The sequence below is a fragment of the Anabrus simplex genome, chromosome 1 (assembly GCF_040414725.1).
Source record: "Anabrus simplex isolate iqAnaSimp1 chromosome 1, ASM4041472v1, whole genome shotgun sequence".
Classification (NCBI taxonomy): domain Eukaryota; kingdom Metazoa; phylum Arthropoda; class Insecta; order Orthoptera; family Tettigoniidae; genus Anabrus; species Anabrus simplex.
Genome location: NC_090265.1, coordinates 1,108,120,048 through 1,108,146,488, shown reverse-complemented (window position 1 = coordinate 1,108,146,488; position 26,441 = coordinate 1,108,120,048). Strand labels below are relative to the sequence as shown.

General features: G+C 38.3%; 1 protein-coding gene across 2 annotated transcripts in view; it reads right to left on the bottom strand.

Annotated features, from left to right (window-relative positions):
- The window catches only part of LOC136858067 (uncharacterized), a 579,094-nt gene that overhangs the window by 483,792 nt on the left and 68,861 nt on the right, over positions 1 to 26,441 (bottom strand). For both annotated transcript variants that reach the window (XM_067137317.2, XM_067137318.2), the window contains exon 5: positions 15,816 to 15,978. In XM_067137317.2, coding sequence (XP_066993418.2) covers positions 15,816 to 15,978 — 163 coding nt within the window. The remainder of the gene's footprint in view (positions 1 to 15,815; positions 15,979 to 26,441) is intronic.

Here is a 26,441-nt window from a genome sequence, read left to right as displayed (position 1 = left end):
GAATTTACTTTATACGTTTTAATTTACAGGTAAAATAACATCTATATATATAAAAAGAGTTGTCTGTACATTGCTTAGAATTTAAAAAGAATGGTATTTCTGTCTCTGCAAATAACCTCAGCCTTTGTGGGTGAGGTTAACTTCCAAAAGTAACCAGGGGAACCTGAACCCTACAGAGTGCGTCCCCAGGTGGTGGATAGGGTCCCCTACAGTATGTAGGGCTGGTTGAAATACATAATACAACCCGCAGACCAACAGGCAGCCCAATTCCTGGGGGCTTTAAAATACTGGGACACCCTCTCTCCAGGGATCAAAAATATGGAGGGCCCTTGCCCTGGGTTATGGGTGAAGTCCTCAACGACATCTACGGTGGATAAAATGAACTTTGGTACGGTGGAGATGGCGGAAGGGGAAAGTCTGTAGCGTCTGTACTCTAGAGAAGCGGCTACAAATGGCGTCTGTCTCCACCAACAACTCGCCTTTACATTTACATTTCCGTATCCAAAGTCCTTCTTTCAGAGAAATCTCTCCCATACCCCTCTTCTTGGTCTCACACAATCCAAGTATGGCTATATCTTTTTCTTTCATGAAGTCAACGATACATAGGACAGTCTGGAAGAAGTATGGCTATAAGGTACAAAGAACATGTTAATGCAGTCAAACATAAAAGATATTCAGCAATGGCAGAACATATGGTTGAAAAGAATCATAAATTTACAGACATTTCTAATGACTACATTCGGCCAAAAAGGGAAAATTCATGAATGTTTTGGAAAGTTTAGAAATTTATCTTGCAAAAAAAAAAAAAAAAAAAAAAAGAGAGAGAGATTTTCAATCAATTTTAAATTAGAGAAGTACAGAAGTACATTGTATAAACTAGCATTTGATCAATTAAGAAAAAGAAGAAAAACTCCTTAAATTTATTTAGGTATTCTCATTCAGTTCAACAAAATTTTATGTAATGATCATAATATTTCGTTAGTTTCTTTATTCATTGATATGGTGAATTAGGACACAATACTTCTTTAAATTGTAAGAAAAAAAGATAGTGTTATATTGCTTTATTCCTTGAATTGACATCACTGAAACATGTATGGTAAAATAAATACAGTAGTCTTCTATCATTATAAGGTGTATTGACAAGGCGGACTCAAGTAAAGTTAATAGTTCTTTAATAGATTCAGCCCTATCACTGACGCATCCATTGATATGAGCGCTAAAGCATGCCCAATTTTTCCCGTTTCCCATATTTATGCACCCCAGCGATTATGTTGCATGTGATCGATTACCTTTGGTATCATTTCCACGCTATTTCCACTAGAGAGTTCTCTCGTCGACATTCGAAGGCGATGTCTGGGTCGATTAGTAATACCCGTTGACTGCTGTTCCGTAAAGAAAATCTGGAATGAACGAGGTCATTTTCGTAATAAAATTGTAAATAATGCGTCCGATAACTCGCTGATAAAGGCTGACTATACGATCACTTAATTTTAATGCTAAATACTGCAATTAAGTAAGAATGGGATACACCTCAAGATATGGCAAAGTGCATAATTGATTTCAGAGATCAGTTTATAATTTCTCGCATCTGGTTAAACTATGGAAAGGCTATTATCACGTAAATTTATAACAAGAAGGTTATAATTTCTCTACTGGTGCTTGAAGCATGTTTTCATCGTACATATAGTATGGTTAAGTTAGGATAGGTGACAAGGTTTGAATAAGAAAACTGAAATGCTTGCCACAAAATGCGATCAATCATCTTTGGTACGGAACAGTTTTCTCACTATGTGCATTTGCGAGCTCTCTCGTCGAAATTCAAAGGCGATGTTGGGGTCGATTACCAATACCCGTCGCCTGTTGTAATCAAAAGAAAATTTGAAATGAAAGAGGATAACACGTTTTCATAATAAATGTGTAAATAACATGGCCGATGGCAGTTGTTAACTCGTTAAAAATAAAGGCTGAAGTTAAGTAAGAATGTCATGCACCTCAGGATATGGCAGAGTATATCACTGATTTCAGAGGATAGTTCATATTTTTTTGCGTCTAGTTACATTTCGGAAAGGCCATTCACATGTAAATTTTTAGCAAGGAGGTTATCATTTCTCTACATGCGTTTCAAATATATTTTCATGATACATATATGGTTAAGTTAGGCGAAGCAGTTTGAAGAAGAAATCTGAAATGTTTGCCACAGAAGCCTCTGAGTGATACCGTATTTCTCCAAATCCAAGACGACGTTTTTTAAAATCAGAATTTCATGCAAAAAATCAGGGATTGTCTTGCATTCCGGACCTAACAGTAACGAATACCACTGGCAACTAGTACGGTAACCACACTGCTTCTTTTCACCCCCGCACACGCACGTTAGGGTGTCCCTTATTTTTCAATGTTTTAATTTTGCAATGCATAGGTTACGGTTTTATTCACTTGGGCCTAAAACACCCTAAAACAATTTTTCTCCTTATTTGGAACAGTGCAACCCATGCCGACTCGCGCACAAACATGTCCATACAAGTTGCGTCACACGAGTGGCGCGCTCTCATTGTTATTGTCACTTAGTTTTCGCTTATCGGGTAGCTAGCATGGATTGTTTTATATTTCGAAGATGTCAGTGGAAGTAAGGAGCAATAAAAAAAGTATTTTCTTGGTTGGTGAAGTAAATCACCAAATAACAGGCGCAAAATTACATCTAATCGTCAAGTTCTCGCAGTTCTATTTTTCAACATACTTTATGTTAAGTTGACTGTTAGTGAAAGCGCAAATCTTGTCATTCGGGAGTGCAATATATTCTGGGAAAAGGCTAGAATACCTACCAGAGCTGTGCCTAATTGTGTTAAGAAGTTAGTGGATCTCTATCAGGTCTGGCAAAAACTGCAAAAAAATACAAAAGACTCAGGATTTACACAGGCGCCGCGAGGAGAATTTTCAACTTGAATTAGATAATTTATTTGATATCGCACATGCTAATGCTCTTGAAAGAATAAAAATCAAAGAAGATAAAATATTTTTGCGAAAGCAAAAAGTGCCTAGCGGGTGTTGATAAAAAGTTGGCTGAAATTGAAGAAAGGGCCAAGCTGAGAAAACTTACAGAAGAGACTAAAGCAAATGCCTTCAGCGAGCTCATTGGAATCTGCAACTTTACAGACCTTTGGTACACATCAAGACGTAGAAGAACAATCTACAAGCTCTACCTTGCAAGAATCTCTGCCATCCACATCTTAATCTGTAAGTTCTACGTCGACAAGAAGAGGAAGAAAAGATTTTATCACATCTAAATTCGTTGCAACTTAACACAGATGTCAGCTAAACATCAGAGATTCTGTTTATATAATTCAGTCTGTAGTAGAAGCATCTGGTCTTAGTACTGACAATTACCCGATCTTCTATTTAATGCATTTGAACACAAATGAGAAAAGATAGAGCGGGATCCATTAAATCCGATTTTCATAATAACGTGCCCGAAGTAGTTACTGTTCATTGGGATGGAAAATTGTTACCTGCTCTGGACGTAAGAAGTTCTAATGAAGAACGCCTACCAATTATTTCACATGACAAGGAAGAACAACTTCTTGCTGTGCTGAAGTTAGACAACCCTTCTGGCAAAGAACAAGCGAAAACAGTATCAAATGCCTTTTCATAATTGGAACCTGGATGATAAGGAACAAATAATGTGCTGTCATACAACAGCATCTAATCCAGGACGCTTGAACGGAGCTTGTGTGCTTTTAGAGCAAGAACTAGAAAGAGAGTTGTTACTCTTTCCTTGCCACCATCATATTTAAGAACTGGTGTTCAAAAGTGTGTTTGAATCAAAGATCAAACAAATCACTAGCAGTCCTGATATTCCGCTGTTCAAAAAGTTTTTTTTTTTTTCTTTTGCTATTTGCTTTACGTCGCACCGACACAGATAGGTCCTATGGCAACGATGGGACAGGAAAGGCCTAGGAATGGGAAGGAAGCGGCTGTGGCCTTAATTAAGGTACAGCCCCAGCATTTGCCTAGTGTGAAAATGGGAAACCACGGAAAACCATCTTCAGGGCTGCCGACAGAGGGGTTCAAAACCACTATCTCCCGGATGCGAGCTCACTGCTGCATGCTCCGAACCGCACAGCCAAAAAGTTTAGAGACAACTGGAAGAATATTAATCCTAGTGCTATCGAACCATGCACTGATTTTGTCCAACAACATCTCTGTGAGGCAAATATTATTGAATTGGTGACGTTTTTTAACAATGAGCTGGCAAAATCGACTGTACAAGATGATTATTGCGAGCTCGCTATTGTTTTTCTGGGTGGAGACATGCTTTGATGATTCCAGAAAGAGATATGTTCCATCGAAAGAAGAGATGTCTGGCTCTCTATATCGTACGCAGTAGACTAGTAGTGTTTAATCTGGTATTTAATTTAGAACTTATTGTTTTATTTATAGGCACTACAAGTATTTTTTATCTTGTTTCAGGGAAATCTGAGTGATTTTGTTTCTCTCAAGAGTAAAGATTTATTTTCACAACTGAAACTTGACAGTGGTCTTCATGGAAAGACAACGTGACGTTTGTGGAAGCTAAAAAGAAGGTTTCTACCTTAAAAGCAGTTTTTTTTTTTAAATTTCATGTGGCTATTTCTAGCCGGGTGCAGCCCTTGTAAGGCAGACCCTCCGATGAGGGTGGGCGGCATCTGCCATTTGTAGGTAACTGCGTGTTATTGAGGTGGAGGATAGTGTTATGTGTGGTGTGTGAATTGCAGGGATGTTGGGGATAGCACAAACACCCAGCCCCCAAGCCATTGGAATTAACCAATGAAGGTTAAAATCCCCGACCCGGCCGGGAATCGAACCCGGGACCCTCTGAACCGAAGGCCTGTACGCTGACCATTCAGCCAACGAGTCGGACTTAAAAGCAGTTAATAGCACAGGTGAAAGACCTGTTAAACTAAAGGTAGATTTTCATGGTTTGATTACCGCAGATGAAGAACAGAAGCAGTTCTTATAACATTGTGTGCAAGAACATAGAAAAATTTACCCAGACTGTAAAAAGGAGACTATAAAGAGAAAATATCCAAATAACTATAAAAATTGTATCTTTTTTGTTAAAAGAAGAGCATTATATAAACTTCTGTTTTCATTTATATTTCTCAAAAATAATTGTTTTGAGTGATCATCTACAACTACATTTAAGAGACACTTTAAGCAGCTATTTTCTAAAACTTTTAGGCCCCGTCGGCACGGGTTAAAATTAATGTAGGAAGTTGAAATTCCATACTTGGGTAACTAATAGACTAATAAACACAATAACAGGGTATGTGTTTCAATAAATGAAAAAGAAAAAAAAATTTGCCCTTTTAAGGGACACCGTAGCGCACGTACATACAAAACTCGTTGACAGTAAACGACTGCCTCTTTATTATACATCGCTAGCCGCGACAACCGGTTGTACAGTGCTGCCTGTGTGTATTGTCAGTGAATCTTGGGAAATAGTAAAGAGAGAATGACGCTCTATTAGCCTCTACAAAAACATTTCTCAAATCTGCAGAATGGCATCAAAACATGCGAGCCTTCGGATTCTTAGGAAGGACACAGCTACTCACTGGCAGAGTTATAACGTGTCTACTGTACCTGATGCTTGGTAAAATTAAGTTTTATAGATAGCAGGAACATTTTTGTGATGGATAGTCGTTTTGTAAAGATACGCCGAACAGGTATTGCCGGCAAATTAACGAGTTCTCATCTATATTATGCCAATTTTAAGTTAATGGTTATTAAACACTCGGAAATGTATAATAATTGTGCATACGCCTAACTAAAGCCAATATTTGATGTTAGCATGAAGACAAAGATAGCTAAAAAATGCGTACTGTACAAAAAATACTTTAAAGTTGAAGATGAAATTGTGAAGTATGTGCATGAAAAACTCAAGGGCAGAATGACCCTACCGTGGCACAATATACTCGTTCTTTGACCTTCGGCGTCCGCGATCAAGCCTATACATCGCTAGCCGCTGAAGTTGGCTGAACCTGGCAAGCGAGACGTGCACGTAGCGGTAGCCGGTCATATCTGACACTGAGTAAAAGTAACAGTTTTATAGGCAGCAAGAATATTTTCCTGTTGGACCTTCACATTGTAGAGACTTAACAAAGGTAAAATATTGAGTGTATCCTCTTAATTCAATACAACATATAATTCAATCATTAGATTGAGTAATCAAATTCAAACATGTTTCGGCTTGTTTTAGCCATCTTCAGTGAAAAAAAAGGGAGGGGGGGGGGTTGAAATAATTTACATAATACAAGCTAAAACAATGCCTAAAAACATAATGAAGGAACAAATGAAAAAACAAAAGAGAGACATGACAAAAAAAAATAGCACATATACAATATTTACATCATCATGTGGAGCAAAAAAAAAACTCACTGCAACAAAATTCAGTGAAAACAGGGGTTAATACAAAACATAATTGAAACTTATAACTGTATTAAACTAACAAGAAAAGAAATGAAAAGAAATGTTACAGATGGAAATGAACAATAAGTGCACATAGTGAGGTTGCGGACATCTTAGTTTACAAAATATTGGTTTTATACCAATTCAAAACAGGATGAAATCACTGTGTCAAAAATTCAGGCCGAAACTCTGTCTTTGTAAAAACACCTTCACATCGAATGGCTAGGAGAGGAGTAGGAGCAAAAAAGTTTGAAGAAACCCAAGCCTGAGATAACGTGCAGGCAAAATACCTGTGACAAGTGATGGAAGAATGCCGATTAAATTTAAAACTTTAGAGCAGTAGCATTCTCACTATCTTCTCAATCTAGCGGTCCCATTCTTGATTATTGTTTCATAATGTTGGCTGGTTGGTTTGCCTTATTATAAAAGGTTGGAAGGGCCGCGACATAAAATTGAGAAGCTGTGTTAGAGGAGATGACAGATGCATGGTAAACTGTAAGTGACCTAGTGGAAACCGTCAATGAAGTTCCAATCTATAATGGGAAAAAAATGTGGTTGTGTGAGAACCTTGGGCTGATAAGTAAAAAGTGTGAAATGGGTGTGAAGAAAGCCTTAAACTTACAGTGTTTAGAAGGTGGTTGTCCTCTCAAACTGATTGGCCTTCTCAAAGTAACGGTCTCGTTCGCACGATCGAGTCTATTGTTGGCTCAGCTGTGTTTGCGAGGATGGACGGAGCGGAGGGGAAAGGGGCGGTGCAGGGCTGGTGGGGAAGGGGTGGTGGTGGTGAGTTGGAGGGATGGAGGCGGGGTTTATTTATATTATGGAAGTTCTGACAAATATATGGAATGAATGTTTCAAGTAGATAGAATGTTCTTTTTCTCATTGACTTCATTTAAATTGTGAGAGGGGTTCATAAACTGATCTAAATCGATGTGGATGCTCTCGAGAATGCGAGCAAGGTGCCTTTTTGCTCATAATGCAAGATCTTAAGATCATTATCTGCTGAAGCGTATGCGTGGCTGGATGCTTTATGATGTTCACTCATAGCTGAAAAACTGCTATATTTCAGATCGTTGCGATGTTCGGCGTATCTTACGACAAAACGGCCTGTTTGACCAATATAGCTGGAATTGCAGGATTGGCATTCTAATTTGTAAACTTCAAATATTTATTATTAATGTTGTTATTGTCATTGTTGACAGTGTTTTGATTGAAAATTAGTTTGGAGTTGGTGTGGGAGGTTCTATATGATATTATGATGTGTTTTTTAAAAATATTAGAAATTTGGTAAATGCTACTATTATTGAAAGTGAAAAACTTTTCTTTAGGGGCAGAATCTTTTTTTAGGGTAGTCTTGGGCCTGCTCTTATATCTATTGACGATTCTGCTGACGAGGGTTCTACTGAAACCATTGTGTTCTGCAATTTTGTAAATAATATTAATTTCTTTTTTTTAATTCTTGCGGCGAGATTAGACCTAAAAACCATCATTAAGAATGTTTTGTTTCTGTTTAATGACCTTGAAAAATCCAAAATGATTATTATGAATCTGAAGCTTCCCACAGCAAAAGCGCTACCCAAGGTCCATAAAGCAGACATCCCCTTAAGACCTATTATCAATTTCAGAAACAGTCTGACCTATGAGGTATCTCGGTTCATTCACAAATTCCTCAAGTCACACTATCGTTTTCAAGCCATTACATCAGTAAAGAACTCCATACAATTTCGCAACAAGATTAAATACTTTTATTTATTTACACAACACACTCTTCATTCTTTTGCTATTACTAACATGTATGCTTAAGGTTCCCATTAACAGCACCGTACAATTGATGAGGAACAATATTTCCAAATTCAGCAATTTAAGTATAGGCGAAATAGATGAATTTATTCGGATTCTGAAGTTTTCATTGAACAGTAATGTCATTTACCAACAGATACGGTCTTCCCATGGGGTCACCAGCTTCAGTAATCCTTGTGGATATCTACATCGATCATATAGAGCATTCTCAAATCATTGGTAAGATTAACGGCATTCAACACTGGACACGCTTTGTAGATGACACGTTTGTTATTTTAGACTCCCACGTTACTAACAGCAACACAGTACTTGAATTTCTCAACTCCACTGACCCTCATATAACATTCACCAGAGTGTCAGAAAACACTACTGCCCTTAATTACCTGGACTTAACCATTATGAGCAACAGCAACAACACTTTATCCTTCAATATGTACAGGAAACCCACCCACACCATCAATACGATCCATCAAACCTCTGTGCACCCAGACATTCATAAAAAAGCAGCTTACAATAACATGGTCCTCAGAGCATTAACTGTTCCATTATCTCGCAAGAATTACAAAAAAGAAATTACAGTAATACTATTTACAATATTGCGGAACACAATGATTTCAGTAGAATCATCAATAGATATAAGAGAAGACCCAAGACTACCCTAGAAAAAGATTCCGCTTCTGAAGAAAACTTCTATAATTAAAAAAAAAAAAAAAAAAAAAAAAAAAACACATCAAAGCATATAGAACTTCCCACACCAACTCCAAACTCATTTTCAATCCACACACTGTCAACAATAACAACATTAATAATAAATAATAAATATGTGAACTCCAAAGTTTACAAATTAGAATGCCAATCCTGTAATTCTGGCTATATTGGTCAAACAGGCCGCAATTTTGTCATAAGATACTCCGAACATCGCAACGCTCTGAAATATAATAGTTTTTCAGCTATGAGTTAACATCATAAAGCAGCCAGCCATGTATACGCTTCAGTAGATAAAGATCTTAAGATCTTGCATTATGAGCAAAAAAGCACCTTGCTCACGTTCTCGAGAGCATCCACATCGATTTCGATCAGTTTATGAACCCCTCTCACAATTTAAATGAAGTCAACGAAAAAAAAAAACCCATTCATTCCATATATTTGTCAGAACTTCCATAATATAAATAAACCCCACCTCCATCTCTCCAACTCACCACCACCACCCCCTCCCCACCAGCCCTGCACCTACCCTTCCCCCTCCGCTCCGTCCATCCTCGCAAACACAGCTGAGCAAACAATAGACTCGTGCGAACGAGACCGTTACTTTGAGAAGACCAATCCGTTTGAGAGGACAACCACCTTCTAAACACTAAGTTTAAGGCTTTCTTCACACCCATTTCACACTTTTTTCTTTAGGGACCTGAAAAATTAGCATCTATTTGTTTCAAAATTAGCATCAATTTTTTTCTAAAATTAGCATCTATTTACAAAGTTAAAATAATCGCATGGTATTAAGATTCCAAGTTTATGAAGTGCAATTATTGTCCTTGGTTCACACAAAATACAAATTCATTGTTCAAACTAAAGCATTGTCAGTACTTCGGCATTCCTTATTTTCAAATTGCACCGTCTGTCTGTAACCACTGTGTTGCAATGAGACAACACGCGCTCGCCATCTACATGTTCATTGGGGTCCACAACAACTCAAGACAGTATTTAACAAATATGCTGAACTCTGTCTAATGCAAGCATGACATCACATTTTTCACTTTCTTTCATCTGGGTTTGAATTGCATATTTCAGAGAACAGTAACCAGACCAGATATCGTTTTGTGAGAGATCTATTACTCCAAAAAATTTCTCAAGCTCATCTATCAGCGTTATTCAAAATTATATTTTTTGGATACAAAGCTTGAGAAATTGACACAAAATGCTTATGGTTGGGGTCTTTAGCTTTCACTGTGGCTAGCTTGCACTGTGAAGAATGAGCAGCTTTGACAAAATGCAGTCTCCTGTAGAGGAGTGAGCTTAATCAAAGCATCATTAGTTGCCGCAGAAAAATTCCCCTCACAAATTAAGGTAAAACTGGCGTCGAGATTATGCAGTTTGGGGTAAAGGAGATGAGAGGTAGGATACAGAGACCCTTCAAGTTCAGTAAGGAGGTCAACCAATACAGCTGCATGATCTGTGACAAAAACCATATGGGAGTGAAGCCTATTCACTTCTTGGTCACTCAGATCAGTCAGGTACTTAATACCACAGCTGTTGATGTCTTTCATGCCAGACATCTTGAAAATTGTAACATCAGTAAAGTAAGCACTCAAATAGAAGACAGCCTGAAACCAGCTATTCCATCGGGTTATGACAGGTGAAGGAAAAAGCTTTGCTTCCTCTGAAGCACCATACTTCGATGTTAAGAATTGTAAATAATTATATTTTCCTTTTTTTTTGTTCAAAAATGCAGATTTCATCATTGCAACCACATGATTTAAATCTGACATCACTGCAACCCAACTATTGTCAACCAAGCTGATCTTATGTGCCCAGCACTGTACATGCATTAAATGATCCCCTATGACCACACTTAATGTTTCATAACACCGGGTCATGTACGGGGCACTTCACTAACAAACACTTTAACTGCATCATATGGTACACTATAACTGCGCAGAGCTTCTAAAACAGCACGAGAGCAGTTTGTAGCATTTCCTGTATCAAGATAGTTCACAGAAACAACGTGCAGCTCTCTTTTCGATCCGACTGGGACTTGGAATATGATGATCAAAACACAACGGCCCATTCTATCTGTAGTTTCATCACAGAGTATGTTGATGTTCTTTCCCACTAGAGCCTCTGCTGTCCTTTTCTGGTGGTCAGATGCAACTTCTAGAAAGGCAGAAAGAACTCAAATTATAACAAAATAATTTAAAATTACTGGATCAATTGGGTACAGGTAAGATAGTTCAATATGGAAATCGCACTCAAATTCGATATCCTTCAATTTTGCGGGTGGTTTCGATGTCGTAATACCTAAACCGTACCCGATCAATGAAATCGACACTTACCCGGTAAATATACTTCACATAGAGTTCTCACACATGGCAGCTCTTCATTTGAAAACTCAGTAATCCAGGCTTTTAGCTCTTTGCTTTCCAGCTTTCCAGAGGTATATTCACTTTGGCAAATACTTCAACTGTGCATTTCGAGAAGTTATCTTTGGAAATTTTTCATCTTTTACAACTATCTAACTGTGTAAGCACAGAAGATTGCTTTCTTTGAGACTAGAGATGGGGAATCTGATTCATTTAGAAGAAACGATTCATTCAAACGATTCACCAAAATGATTCGTTCATTCGATTACCACGTGACGGAGAGCCGAAAGCGAAACCATGGACTCAGATGAACCATTCCGTTATGTTCTTTGTAACTGCTCCTGCTTTACAAGTTACATGAAGTGAAATTTACAAGGGAATTGCTAGAATTTTAACAAGAGTAATATCCTTTTCAGAGGTTACAGTCGAAAAATGCTATACAACTCTCCGACTAATCCTTTCCAAACTTAAGTAGCTACCATTCTAAACTATGCGACAATCGAAACTGACATAGTAAATAGGCCTATGAGCATTTTTGTGGCCTTGTTCCACACGTTAGTTCACGAGAATGGAAACGGGAACATTGAAGTAAACTTGGCGATATGGATTGGAATGAAAGAGTTGTGGCTCCCTCTCTATCGATTCACAAACGAAACGATTCATTTTGTTTGCTGAATCATGATTCAATCGTTCGGTGCAATGATTTGTTCATTATGAATCACTCGTTCAAAATCTCCCCATTTCTATTTGAGACGTACTAGCAGTAGGGATTGAACTTTCGTTATCGCATCGCTTACCCATGTGTTTTTCAGATTTAATGTATTTCACAATGCTATCCTTTTTTCCCCACTCAACTCGGCAATTATAATACTTGCAAAACACAGTCTCTGAATCTGTGCCATATAAACCATCCTTTACATATTGCCGAGCCCTTTCGTGTGCAGTTTTTGTTGTGCGCCCCATAACATTAACAATCCCTCGACTTTCTACTTTTCATTAGTTTCAAATTCTGAACAGGAAAACAACGCTGCGTCTATCTCGTTATTTCCGTGACACTCGATTTACATTTCAATAATAAATCGATACAGATCTTATTCCGCTTGCTATTCCCATTGTAAACATTGATTCAAGTCAGCAAGCAGCAATCGATCGGCTACTTTTCTTCATCGATCAGAACGGTCGAAACATTTATGATCATATTTTGAGTATTTCTGACGATTTTGCCAAAATATGTTGTTTTCACCAGTAAAATAGCACATTTTCACAGAATTCACACCAAAATCGCATATTCATACTAATTTCGCATTTTGGGTCACAATTCGCATTTTGTCGCACTTCTATTTATGCGTAAAATTGATTTTTTTTCCACATTAGAATGACCGTAGGCTTGGATTCAGTACAAGATTAAAAAATTTGCATTTATCGCAAATGGATTTTTTCAGGTCCCTACTTATCAGCAAAAGTTTCTCATACAATCTAATTTTTCTCCCATTACAGATTGGAACTTTTTTGACGGTTTCCACTAAGTCACTTACAGTTTACCATAGATCTGTCATCTCCTCTAACACAGCTTCCCAATTTTATGTCACGGCCCTTCCGACTTTTTATAACAAGGCAAACCAACCAGCCAACATTATGAAACAATAATCAAGAATGGGACAGCCAAATTGAGAAGATATTGAGAATGCTACTGTTCTAAAGTTTTAAATTTCATCGACGTTCTTCAATCACTTGTCACAGGCATTTCTCCTGCACGTTATCTCAGGCTTGGGTTTCCCAAACTTTTTCACTCCCACTCCCCTCCTAGCCATTCCATGTGAAGGTGTTTTTACAAAGACAGAGTTTCGGCGTGAATTTTCGACACAGTGATTTCATCCTGTTTCATCCAATATTTTATAAACTAAGAGGTCTGCAACCTTACTATGAGCACTTGTTGTTCATTTCCATCTATATCGTTTTCATTTCTTTTCTTGTTAGGTTAACACAGTTTTAAGTTTCAATTATGTTTTGCATTAACCCTTGTTTTCACTGAATATCCCAGCGAGTTGCTTTTTGCTCCACATGATGATATAAATGTATATTGTGCTAATTTTGTTTCTGTCATGTCTATCTTTTGTTTTTTCATTATGTTTTTAGGCATTTTTTAGCTTGTATTATGTAAATTATTTCAACCCACTCCCCTTTCTTTTCACTGAATATGGCTCAAACGAGCCGAAATATGTGTGAATTTGATTACTCCATCTAATGATAGAATTATATGATGTACTGAATTAGGAGGATACACACAATTTTTTACCTCTGTAAAGTGAAAGCCGACCAAAAATGCGCTGGCTACATGCTGTACAAGACAATATGTGGGCTATTGGCTTGAGTCCAAGCGATGTCCACAACTGTGCAAAATGGTCGTTAAGGACCTAAAGTGTAGACCCTGCCCTTGTGGGACAACGCTAGATAATAGACGAAGAATAAGACCCCTTCCTGAAACACAAGTCTATTATGTATTTGGTACTCTTCATCTTTAGGAAGAACAACTTTACACACTAAGAATGAATTACATGCCAGTGGTTAGGACGTGATTGTAAAACGATCCTTGACCGGGGGAGTTGGTTTTGCAGTTAGGGGCGCGCAGCTGTGAGCTTGCATTCTGGAGATAGTGGGTTCGAATCCCATTGTCGGCAGTCCTGAAGATGGTTTTCCGTGGTTTCGCATTTTCACACTAGGCAAATGCTGGGGGCTGTACCTTGAATAAGGCCACGGTCACTTCCTTCCCACTCCTAGGCCTTTCCTATCCCATCGTCACCATAAGACCCATCTGTGTCGGTACAACGTAAAACCAATTATAAAAAAATAGATCTTTGATTTTTCACATGAAATTGTGAGGTAAATGTCTTGGATTCGGATCAAATCTCTCTGCAAAGCAACCAAAGATCTGGAAATCAGAGGGTGCCAAATCAGGGTTGTATCACGAGTGTGCAATGTTGTCCATCACAGTGTTTGGGCGGTGTCCCTTGTTTTCTGAATAACGTGTAGTCGAACACTTTTGTGGAACAACGAAACATACTATCTAGATCAAAGGGGTACTACACGATTCAGTCGAGCATAAAGGTTCTTTAGGATTGGGACATATGCATCAGAATTAATAGTGATTGCTTGAGCCATGTCTAAAAGAAGGAATAACTCCAAATCCCCAAGAAAAGTAGTTACTGCCTTTCCAACTTAAAGTACCACTTTAAATTTCTTTTCCAGAGATGGAGGTGCAGAATACCCCCCAACTGATTGCCTCTTCATCTTTGGTTCAAAATCGTGCAGTCTGTCTTAATTACAGGAAATCATCTCCATGACTGTCAAACAGTGTACAAAATATAATACTCATAATATGTCCATAGCTTTTATTTTTTAGTGGCTTTACGTCGCACCAACACAGATAGGTCTTATGGCGACGATGGGATAGGAAAGGCCTAGGAGTTGGAAGGAAGCGGCCGTGGCCTTAATTAAGGTACGGCCCCAGTATTTGCCTCGTGTGAAAATGGGAAACCACGGTAAACCATCTTCAGGACTGCCGACAGTGGGATTCGAACCCACTATCTCCAGGATGCAAGCACACAGCCACGCGCCTCTAACCGCACAGCCAACTCGCCTGGTATGTCCATAGCTAACGGTACTGCAACTGACAGCATCATCTCTATACACTAGTTAAATAGTTTTGAGAATGTTTCTCATAGTCTCATTTGTACAACATAGGAACTCTAAAATAGCAACTTACTTTAAACGGACTTCAAGCACAGCAGCCATCTTCAATGAGTGCTATGACTGCACCATTAGTGGGAACAGGTTGAACTAGATTCTAATAGATTCAGTGAGGGTGCTTCTATGTACTCTGTAAATAGCTAAGGTGTAGCAAAAAAAAGGGGTGCTCTACTTTCAGATTGAAGCTCATCAGAGTAAAGTATAAAATTAAAATTCAGGAAACTCAATCGTCAAAAATTACCAGTGTTTGGCCCAGAGTGCGGCATGGGCTCATCAGTTGGATACCGCACCTTTTCCAAGACACTTTCCGGCTATACATGTGATAAGCACAATGCAGTGCCGACGTAAGTGGAGATGCAGTTCTCCCCTAGCACGTCGGCACTGCATTGTGCTTATCACATGTATAGCTTGCAGTGGTGTTGCTACCGGCGTGCTAGCCGGAAAGTGTCTTGGAAAAGGTGCAGTATCCAACTGATGAGCCCATGCCGCACTCTGGGCGAAACACTGGTAATTTTTGACGCTTGAGTTTCCTGAATTTTAATTTTAGCTATCTCAATCGGAAACCATATTTTGGTCAGAGTAAAGCATGTTAAAACAGAAAACCTATAGCTCAAATAAATGAATATGAAAAGTGAAGGAACTTAGCTGAGACCTCAGGAAAGCAATTTAAGTATGAAACACACTAATGTGGAAGTCTTACTATACTGCCAAATGACTTCTCAATTCTATTTGTCTCGTATGAATACCAACCTGAACTTCTTTGCCGAATTTCTACAGCAGGGTATACAAGACCATTTGAAATCTTGGCAAGATGAGGAAGTAGTTCTACCAATTCTTGAGCACTATGGATATCATATTTGTCTAACGGATATTTAGAACATACATCTGCTTGAATGTCCTGAAATCGTACACCCTGTAACAAATTATTACCAAACCTTAGGCACATGGCAATGTAATGTACGTAACTATATGTCACATTCATTCACATTCATTAACAAACTTCAAGCTGCAAACAGTGGAGGCTGCCCAAGGTCTCAGCACATGACCGTGGAAACATTCTAACCTGCGAATATTGTCAAATAAAATTTAAAAAACAAATACAGTAAAACCTCCTTAAGACGTTTCTAAAGGGGACAAGGTAAAAGAACGTGTTAAGCAAGAAAACGTACTACTGAATACACAATAAAAACTATCCAACAGGGATATAGAAACACCAAATATGATTTTGTCCATCATAAGGAGATTTTACATCGTATATCCACGGGTACAGTGAAACTCTATGAGAAGAGAGTATTACAAGAGGTGAAGAAACATAAGACAAAAATATGAGAACCTACTCCGCTGGGGCTTATAACGTAACAATAATGCACTGAAAACATTAAACAACAAATATGGAAACATTTGAACGGGGCTCATAGGAAACATTAAGTAATATTGCAGATCGCACTCTTTCTAAAATGCTAGAGAAAGCTTTTTATGTCGGACCAATGGGTTATTATACATTATTTTTCTGGTCACACACTTTGACAATGAATTGGACCAACTTATTAAATTACCACCTAATCGATACTTTATTACATGCCTTTGGCAAAATTATAAAAACATTAACAATCGCAGTACATGTTTCGACCACATAGTGGTCATCTTCAGTTGTGTCCAAAAAACCATAGATGATAATACATGAATAGTAAGCATGTTAAAAACCTTGATAATTTTATCCCCTGGGAACTTTAAAAATCATTACTATTTAATATTGAACGAGGAAAGGAGGGGGGGTAGGGGGGGTGGGGTTAAGGGGTTGGATAAGGATAGATGGAGTATACTTAAAATTAAAATCAGTGTTTACAATGTGTTAAAACTTATTCTTCCAATTAAACATTCTGAAAACATCTTTTAAAAGTCTATTGAGAGGTTCTTCTATTTGATCACTGAATGACTTGAACTTATATACAATAAAAGTCTATCTGTATTGCAGTCCTCAAATGTTTAGTGTTTATATGATATGTTGAAAATCTTCCTTGAAGGCTTCATTTTACTGGAGGGCTGTTAGAAGCTATTTGATTTACTGTTGTTTCAAGGTAACTTCAGTGTTGTGTTGGGTGGAACAGCGGTCTTCTAATTGCGCAGCTTGCCTCACGATCTGCAACCAGCAGAGGATGCTAAAATTTATTGAAGTATGTCAACATACATTGATTTCAATTGAATCTGTGTCGCGGAAGGGATGAAAATGAAAGCTTAAACTCACCTCTTTCCAGAATGGTGTCTTTTATTCCCCACTACCTTGAGGATGTGTCTGTGTACTCGACCTGGTGTAATAGCGATGTGTCACAGCCTGTTTATGCACACGGTTCGGCGGAAAGAGTGGAAGCAAGGCTGTGTCATTTATTGCGTCTGGTGAGGGGGAGGGGTTTCTAGTTGTGCTTCCGTGATGTCATATTTGAGCATTTTACTTGTTGAGTTTATGTTTCCTGTTTACCCATTCCATATATTTACGTATATGCACATAAGGGGTTCCTTTGCTCATTCATTTCATTTAAATTCCGGTCTTTGTTCTCTAGTTTATCGAGAAGAATGTGAATATTTTCTAGATTGTTCAAGAGACTTCCTTTATTAATCCTGCTAAAAATTTGAAGGTCCTGTTTGATGTTGGTAAATTTATGACCTGCTTCTCTCATATGAGCTCCCATAGCAGAGAACCTCTTGTACTTTTCTGCACTGACGTGCTCCTGATATCTTATTAACCCCAATGCACCCGCAAGCGGACTGGTACGCACTAGAGCGGCTGGGCCAGGACTCCACAAGCGGACTAGTACGCCGGGATGCAAGGTCGCATATTGGAGACATTTGTGACATCGTTGGCTTTTTCCAGAAACATTTCTAATTGAAATCTGTTCTTGGTGTCTCAAAGTGTCACCAGAGTGCTCTGGTATGCTTCTTTGACAAAGAGAATTGATTAAAATATAGATCGAAAAAATCTCTATTCTGTTGTTGACAAGATGGCTGAGAAGGAAGTTGCTTGCTTGTTCGTGCGAAATGCTCAGTAATAGTGAAAATTCAAAGCATATTTGTTTTAGGCTCTGATTTCAGCAGTGTTAGTGAGGAGGAAGTTATTAGTGATTCTGTGCATGAATGAACACGAAATATATCACCAGAAATCTTTCACGTAGTAATATCGCACGACATGGAATGCCGAATGAACTTTCTCCCGCCCCTCAAGATCCGATTGCGACTGCCAGATTTGAACCTACGATCTTCGTACCTTGATGTGAACACTTTACCACCGATCCTCAGACTGAATTTTCATAATAATAATAATAATAATAATAATAATAATACACCGAGTGAGACATATGGCTGTAAGTTCGTATTAGGGATATAGGTTCGAATGTCATCATTCGCTTACTCGTGATTTGTTTCCCATTAGTTCCGTATTTCCAAATCAGGCAAATGTTAGACTCATGTCATATTGGTTTCCTATTATTTCCTAATTTCAAACTCAGGCAAATGTTAGGATCGTGTCAAAAATTACGGCCATAACACACACTAAAGAACTTCCGAGGTGAGATAAGTTAATGAAAAATTTAAGATTTCAAAGGGCTTTTTGGGTGTTATATTTCTGTATTGTTCTGTTTTTTGTGTCATGAGCAATAATGTGGAATTTCTCAATAATATAAAACAGGTCCCGTGATAATACACGCAGTTGATCACCCACTATACTGTTTTAACTGAAAGCTTGCAACACCCAGGTTGCATACTAAAAAGTTGGCAGATTCCTAGCAATGTCAGAGCAAAGGGGTGCATATGGGTTAAGAAACTCCTCCCAGATTGTCTCACATATGTGTTTTTCAATTGAGAGAAATTTACTAATATCAAACAGGACCTTCAAATTATTAGCAGGATTAATGAAGTCTCATGAACAATCTAGAAAATATTCACATTCTTCTCGATAAACTAGAGAACAATGACAGGAATCTAAATGAAATGAATGAGCAAAGGAACCCCCCATACGAGCAAATACGTAAATTTATGGAATGGGTAAACAGGAACCATATAAACTCAGCAAGTAAAATGCTCAAATATGACATCACGAAGCACAGCTAGAACCCGCCCCCTCACAAGATGCAACAAATGACGACACAGCCTTGCCTCCTCTCTCTCCGCTGAACTGTGTGCATAAACAGGCTGTGACACATCGCTATTACACCAGGTCGAGTACATAGACACATCCTCAAGGTAGCGGGGAATTAAAGACACCATTCTAGAAAGAGGCGAGTTTAAGCTTTAATTTTCATCCCTTCCGCGATACATATTATATTTGAAATCAATGTATGTTGACATACTTCATTAATTATTCGCTCCCTCTGCTGGTTGCAGATCGTGAGGCAAGCTGCGCAATTAGAAGACCGCTATTCCACCCAACACGGCAGTGAAGTTACCTTGAAACAACAGTAAATCAAACAGCTTCTAACAGCACTCCAGTACAGTTTAAATGAAGCCTTCAAGGAAGATTCTCAACATACCCTTTGAACACTAATCATTTGAGGACTACAATACGGATTGACTTTTATTGTATACTAGCTGATGTATCCGTGCTACGCTACGGGATTCTCAGAAAGACTGACTTGGTGGTTTTCGTAACTGAATTCAACATAGGTCATTACAAAAACGTCAGTAGGAATGTAGCGATTGAAAGCAATGTTATAAAATACTCGATCAAATGAAAACCCGCACACTTTCTCACTTTCAACGAACAGTACTAAGGTGCCGATCTAAGAGTCAAAAGTTCCAGAGCTGGAATAACCAGGCCGCAGACTGCCGTGAACACTCCTCTGTCATTATTCCGTTAAATATGCACACGACTCATTCCAATCAGTGCCTCAAAGTAGGGATTGAATAGCTCGAATATTATGATGAACCAGTGTGTTACGTACCAGATATATCAGAAAATGTATGAACTAGAGGAATGGCATGCTAAAGAAGAAAGTTATCTTACTCCCCAGCTACTTCCCGCCAATGTTACAGATGGTACGACCAGGCGAGTTGGCCGTGTGGTTAGGGGCGCGCAGCTGTGAGCTTGCATCCGGGAGATAGTGGAATCGAACCGAACTGCCGGCAACCCTGAAGATGGTATTCCGTGGTTTGCCATTTTCACACCAGTCACACCAAGCTGTACCTTAATTAAAGCCAAGGCCGCTTCCTTCACACCACTATTCATTTCCTATTCCATCGTCGCCATAAGACCTACCTGTGTCAGTGTGACATCAAGCAAATTAAAAAAACTCTGTACGCTGCAGTAATCCTATCTATTGGTGATGAGAGACAACAGAAGACAAAAAGCACATCACAACAAACAATGGTCAATGTAATGTTATTGTTGATAAAGTTTATGAGCTTTCTATATTCCAGACCTTCACATTAGTTTTCTTTCGACTGTGATATTAGGGTGTCTTACAAAATTATTTATATTGTAGACTGTAGTTCCTTATTCTCAGATTTTTCATTAAATTCTGTTTACCCATTTTCTCGTAACTCGGCGCTGATATGGACTTAGTAACAAAAATCCAAATTCATGAATATCTCTGATTATATGCGGTACGGTAACAATGTATAAGACATAAGTGATCGGAAATTTAATAACTTCTTACATAACTACTACTAACTTACGACATAACTAAAGTTATGTTAGTTATGTAGTATTTATCGATACGACCACTAATAACATAAATAACTTATTTGAGAATTACATTTCAGGCCTTCCCCTAAACTACCATTTCACTCAGTGTGAATAAAATAATTTGTAGCCTAGATTGCAGTGGTTCATCACCCGACTTTACATACTGATTTTCATTAAATTCTCTTCAGCCGTTTTATCGTGATGCGTGTGCAGACAGACAGACAGACAGACAGACAGACAGACAGACAGACAGACATTACAGAAAAGTAAAAAATGCATTTCCTTGTTACTGTGGACATGACAGATACAGAAATACCATTCATTTCAAATTCTGAGCAATGTACAGGCAAAACACTTATTTTATATATAGATTACATTTCAGGCCTTCTCCTAAACTACCATTTCACTCAGTATGAATAACATTATTGATAGTGTAGATTATAGCGCCCTATTCCCCGACTTTGTATACCAATTTTTGTGAAGATACGACCACTAATACAATAAATATTTGACAATTAAATTTTAGGCCTTCCCCTAAACTACCATTTTTCTCAGCGTATATAGCTTATATTGTAGCGACTTACGGTATTTCCCATCTTTGTCTACCGATTTTCATTAAGACACGACCACTAATCACATAAATATTTGAGAATTAAATTTCAGGCCCTCCCCTAAACTACCATTTCACTCAGCGTGATTAAAATAGTTTATAGCCTAGATTGTAGCGGCTCATCACCCGACTTTACATTCCGATTTTCATTAAATTATCTTCAGCCGTTTTCTCGTGATGCGTGTACATACATACAGACAGACAGACAGAAATTACAGAAAAGTAAAACATGCATTTTCTTGTTACTGTGGACATGACCGATACAGAAACACCATTCTTTTCAAATTATGAGCAATGTACAGACAAAACTCTTATTTTATATATATAGATAAGTTCAAAGTCATTCAGTGATCAAATAGAAGAGCTTCACGATAGATATTTAAAAGATGTTTTCAATATGTTTCATTGGAAGAATAAGTTTTAACACATTGTAGACACGGATTTTAATTTTAAGTATACTCCATCTATCTTTATCCAACCCTTAACCAGCCCCTCCCCTCCTTTCCTCGTTCAATATTAAACAGTAATAGTTTTTAAAGTTCCCAAGGGAAAAATTTATCAAGGTTTTTAAGATGCTTACTATTAACGTATTATCATCTAAGGTTTTTTGGACACAGCTGAAGATGACCACTAAGTGGTCGAAACATGTACTGTGATTGTTATGGTTTTTATAATTTTGCCAAAGGCATGTAATAAAAGATCGATTAGGTGATAATTTAATCTAATAAGTTGATTTAACTCATTGATACAGTCATGAAGTGGACAGCTTGCAATGAATTGGACGTTGTACACTGCGATGAGCGACTGCAACAGAATAACTTTGGCCATCATTTTGAATCTACCTAAAGTTCGACCAACCAAGATCGATTTGAGTGATCGAGTCGAAACTGGAAGGTGCAACTTTCAACATTCATGCCAACTCATGTAGATGCCAGTCGACTCGCCAACAGACTTTAATTTTGTCTTCATTAGTAAGGAATTTCAAGACTTTTTCTGTATCCATACTTATGCGATTATGTTCCAGATGAAGACTACCGCGCAACAAATATTCGCTACATGTCACTGTACAACTAAACATGAAATACATTTTACTTCTGAATGGAATGCAAAATATAAGCACAAAACGGGCGCATTGTGTTATTCTGCACTTTCACTGCTAAACAGCAAGCAAAACTGAGCATTTCTGAGGCTAATGGTTTGCTCCCCGAAGGTGTAATTTATCCTGTGAAGTTCAAGAATTCAAGGCCGTTACCAGTTATCACACAACTGCAGCAAAGTCTTTTACCGAAGTTGAAAATCACGTTCCTTCCACAAGGAATGGCAAATAACATTTTCAGGACTAGGAAAAATCTGATTATACTAAGTGGTAATAGCAAAAAATCGTGATGTGATAGGTGAGGTATTTTTATGCATATTTAATACGATGAGAATCGGGACTTTTTACGACGTGCTAAGCAGGAAAACGTAATGATGTGGAACGCACTAATGAGGTTTTACTGTATACATGAATAAGCAAATTATCTCTGCCAACGATCCTGCACCATTATAAAGTTTGTTGTGTTTGTGTAGCTTTGTTAAAACATTCATTTTGAAAACTGTAATTCCTAGAGTACAATAAAAATTATGAAGCAATTCATCACATATCCTTTGCTGAATACTCAGTGCTGAGGCCTGTGTTTTGAAGAGTCCTAAGTTTGATTCCCAGCCGTGTCTGGGATTTTAATTATGTATGGTTAATTCCTCTTAATTCCTGTCTCAGGGACACCGAGTGTTCGATCTTTGTCCCCAAATGCTCTCCTTCACACCCACACACCCACCTTACTACCGACCACCACAGAGACTCGCAATAGTGAATACAACCTTCCACATAGGATTGGTGTCAGGAAGGGTACGCAGCCGTAAAAAAGGACCAAATCCAAATGTGCGATGCGGTTCACACTCATGACCTCACAAGGATGTGGGAAAAGCCATAGAGAACAAATTCCTCACGTTTTAAGCTTCATTAGAAGCCTATACTCCACTGGCATTTCAAAATATACTGGCATCTGTTCTACATACCAATTTGTGAGAGTACATACAATTTTTTCTGGCACAAACCGATAATAAATCTGTAGAAATTCACTACATTTTCTTTATAAATGACTGGGAGATGTTGCACAGTGTTTCCTTACAAAAACTGGAGTTATTTCGTTCAAAAATAAATGTGAGACACCCATGGCTAGCCTTACACCCTGTAATTTAGCTTTCAACCGACACATTTTAGTTGAGACTGCACATTAACTGCCTCTTTTCAGTCACATTCTCATATCCTGTTTTCCCCCCACCCCTAGTTGCTTTACTTTGCACCGACACAGATAGGTCTTATGGCGACGATGGTACAGGGAAGGGCTATGGGAAGGAAGCGGCCATGGCCTTAAGGTACAGCCCCAGCATTTGCCTGGTGTGAACATGGGAAACCATGGAAAACCAGGGCTGCCGACAGTGGGGTTCGAACCTACTATCACCCGAATACTGGATGCACTTAAGCGACTGCAGCTATCGAGCTCGGTATATCCTGTTTTCAATTTCTGGAAACTCTGCCTTTTGTCCATGAAATGGCCAGCGGTTACAGTATATTGTTCAAGACTATTATTTTCCCTCCTATCACATACCGTACCACAATTCTCAACAAAACTATCTTCCCGCAGCATGGTTACCAATTTGTCTTCCTCCATCATAATATGTCCTGTAACGACAATTCACTTAACACCTCCTACTACTTTGACTGACACTGTACAAATGACGTGTTACGTATGCGACACACTTCTTGATTGTGGCGGGAACAGAGTTGCCAACATAGCAGGAGGAAAAATTCCAACTTCTATCTGTAAGTCAGTAGCAACGTACCAACCTGGATGTAAATAATACACGAACCTGACTTTTCACTGCCAGGTTTGAAAAATATATGTGGGGATTATTCGTGTATATATTGTACATAAAACAAATAATAAATAAATAAACACAATACGTGCTAGTTAAGAACTGCAGGCACCTCAACCATCTTGTGGCACATCTTATGGAAGAGTTAAGTCCTGCGTGCTGTACAAACTCTGGGTAGGGCCCATACTGAAACACCACTGAAATATAGGAATGATCAGCAGAAGATAGTTTTGCTTGCAGGCTTCTGTTCAAGCCACTTTCCATTTCAGTAAGAATATAAATTGTTAAAACATTAGGATCTGAGGCATAGAAAACTCGCATGCCATCCGGGAGCATTCAAGAAAGCCACCTGAAAAGAACCCCTTTTGAATAATGAGCAAAGGCAATTCCTTTCGCTGAGTTGACTGTTTCTCACCATTTTACCTGGTGATACTCAAGTATGGCTGAAACCTCAGCAGGAAGAATATATTTCAACACCATGGTGTTTTTCTACATTTCTGCAGGGATCTTCCTTGATACCTCAATACAGTACTACCTGACCAAGACAATGGAGCAGTCATGCCGGAAATTAGACTTTACTAACTTTGCTGTGGTCTCCACAATCACCATACTAAAATCTTGTAATTCTTTATGTGGGGATACATTAAAGATATGCTGCAATGTGTTCTGTATGACCTCTACAACTGTCTAAAATTTTCTAAAACTAAAACCAAATGTATTCTCTTCTCCAAAAATAAACATACTATCGCTAACCCTGAATTATATATGGAAGACCATAAAATTGAATCAGTTAAAACTATTAAAATTCTAGGACTTCTATTTGATAACAAGCTCACCTGGACCCCATACCTTAAAAATCTTAAAGACGAGTGTCAAAGAAGAACGAATATCATGAAAATTCTCTCAGCAAAAAACTGGGGAGCAGACTACCATGTCCTAATGAACACATACAGAGCCACAATCAGAGCCAAACTGGATTATGGCAGTATAGTATATTGTTCTGCCAGACCATCTACTCTTAAGATCCTTGATACCATCCAATCTTCAGCTCTTCGAATTGCCCTAGGAGCCCACCGCACCAGCCCCATAGCTAGTATAGAGATTGAAGCCAACGAACCACCACTTGAAATCAGACGTAAACAGCTGAGTTTGACATACGCACTCAAGATAGCTGGTACAAGTAACCAACACTTGAAAAACCACCTAATTTCAAAGAGACATAAAGGAAAACTAACTGGATCTCAACCCCAACCCTTTAACATCAGAATATCCAATCTTCTCAAAGAAATAAACCTCAGCCTTCCACCCATTTTATTTCCACACAACTCACTAGATACCCCTCCATGGAAAACTCATTTGCCTCCAGTCAACTGGGAATTGAACAACAACCTTAAAGCTCAAACTGACACAGCAAAATTCCAACAGTTATTTAATGAAATTTGTAATAGATACTCATCATATAGTGCAATTTATACTGATGGATCAAAATTCAATGAGAGAAATGGTTGTGCAGTGAAATATAAAGACTATAGTAAGCTATATAGATTACCAGATCTTTTCACAGTGTTTACAAGTGAACTGTATGCTCTTAAACAGGCCATGATTCATATTTCAAAAGCAAGCTACAATAACTCATTCATAATATTCTCTGATTCCAAAAGTGCATTAACTTCAATACAAAATCCATCAACAACACACCTACTTGTTAAAGAAATTCAAATGCTGTACCACAAGATCAAGATCGCAGGAAAACATGTTATTTTTATGTGGATACCATCTCACAGAGGAATACCAGGCAATGAATCAGCTGATCAAGCAGCAAAAGAAGCTACTAGTCTCCCAATCAACGACCGTCAAATTGCCATGCCACATTCTGATATCATCGCTTATATCAAAATCAAACTACACGAACAATGGAAAATGAACTGGCTTAAAACTTCCCCTAGCAACCTCCAAAAAATTGAAATGATATCTACAAGAACATATCCTCTCCAAAACCTCACCAGACATGAACAAGTCTTAATCTCCCGACTAAGGATAGGACATACGAAGATCACCCACAACTATCTCCTAGAAAAGAAACAACCTCCCACCTGCAGCAAATGTAACTGCTCTCTCACTGTCAAGCATATCATCTCAGAATGTCAACTGTATGACCATTGGCGCCAACACC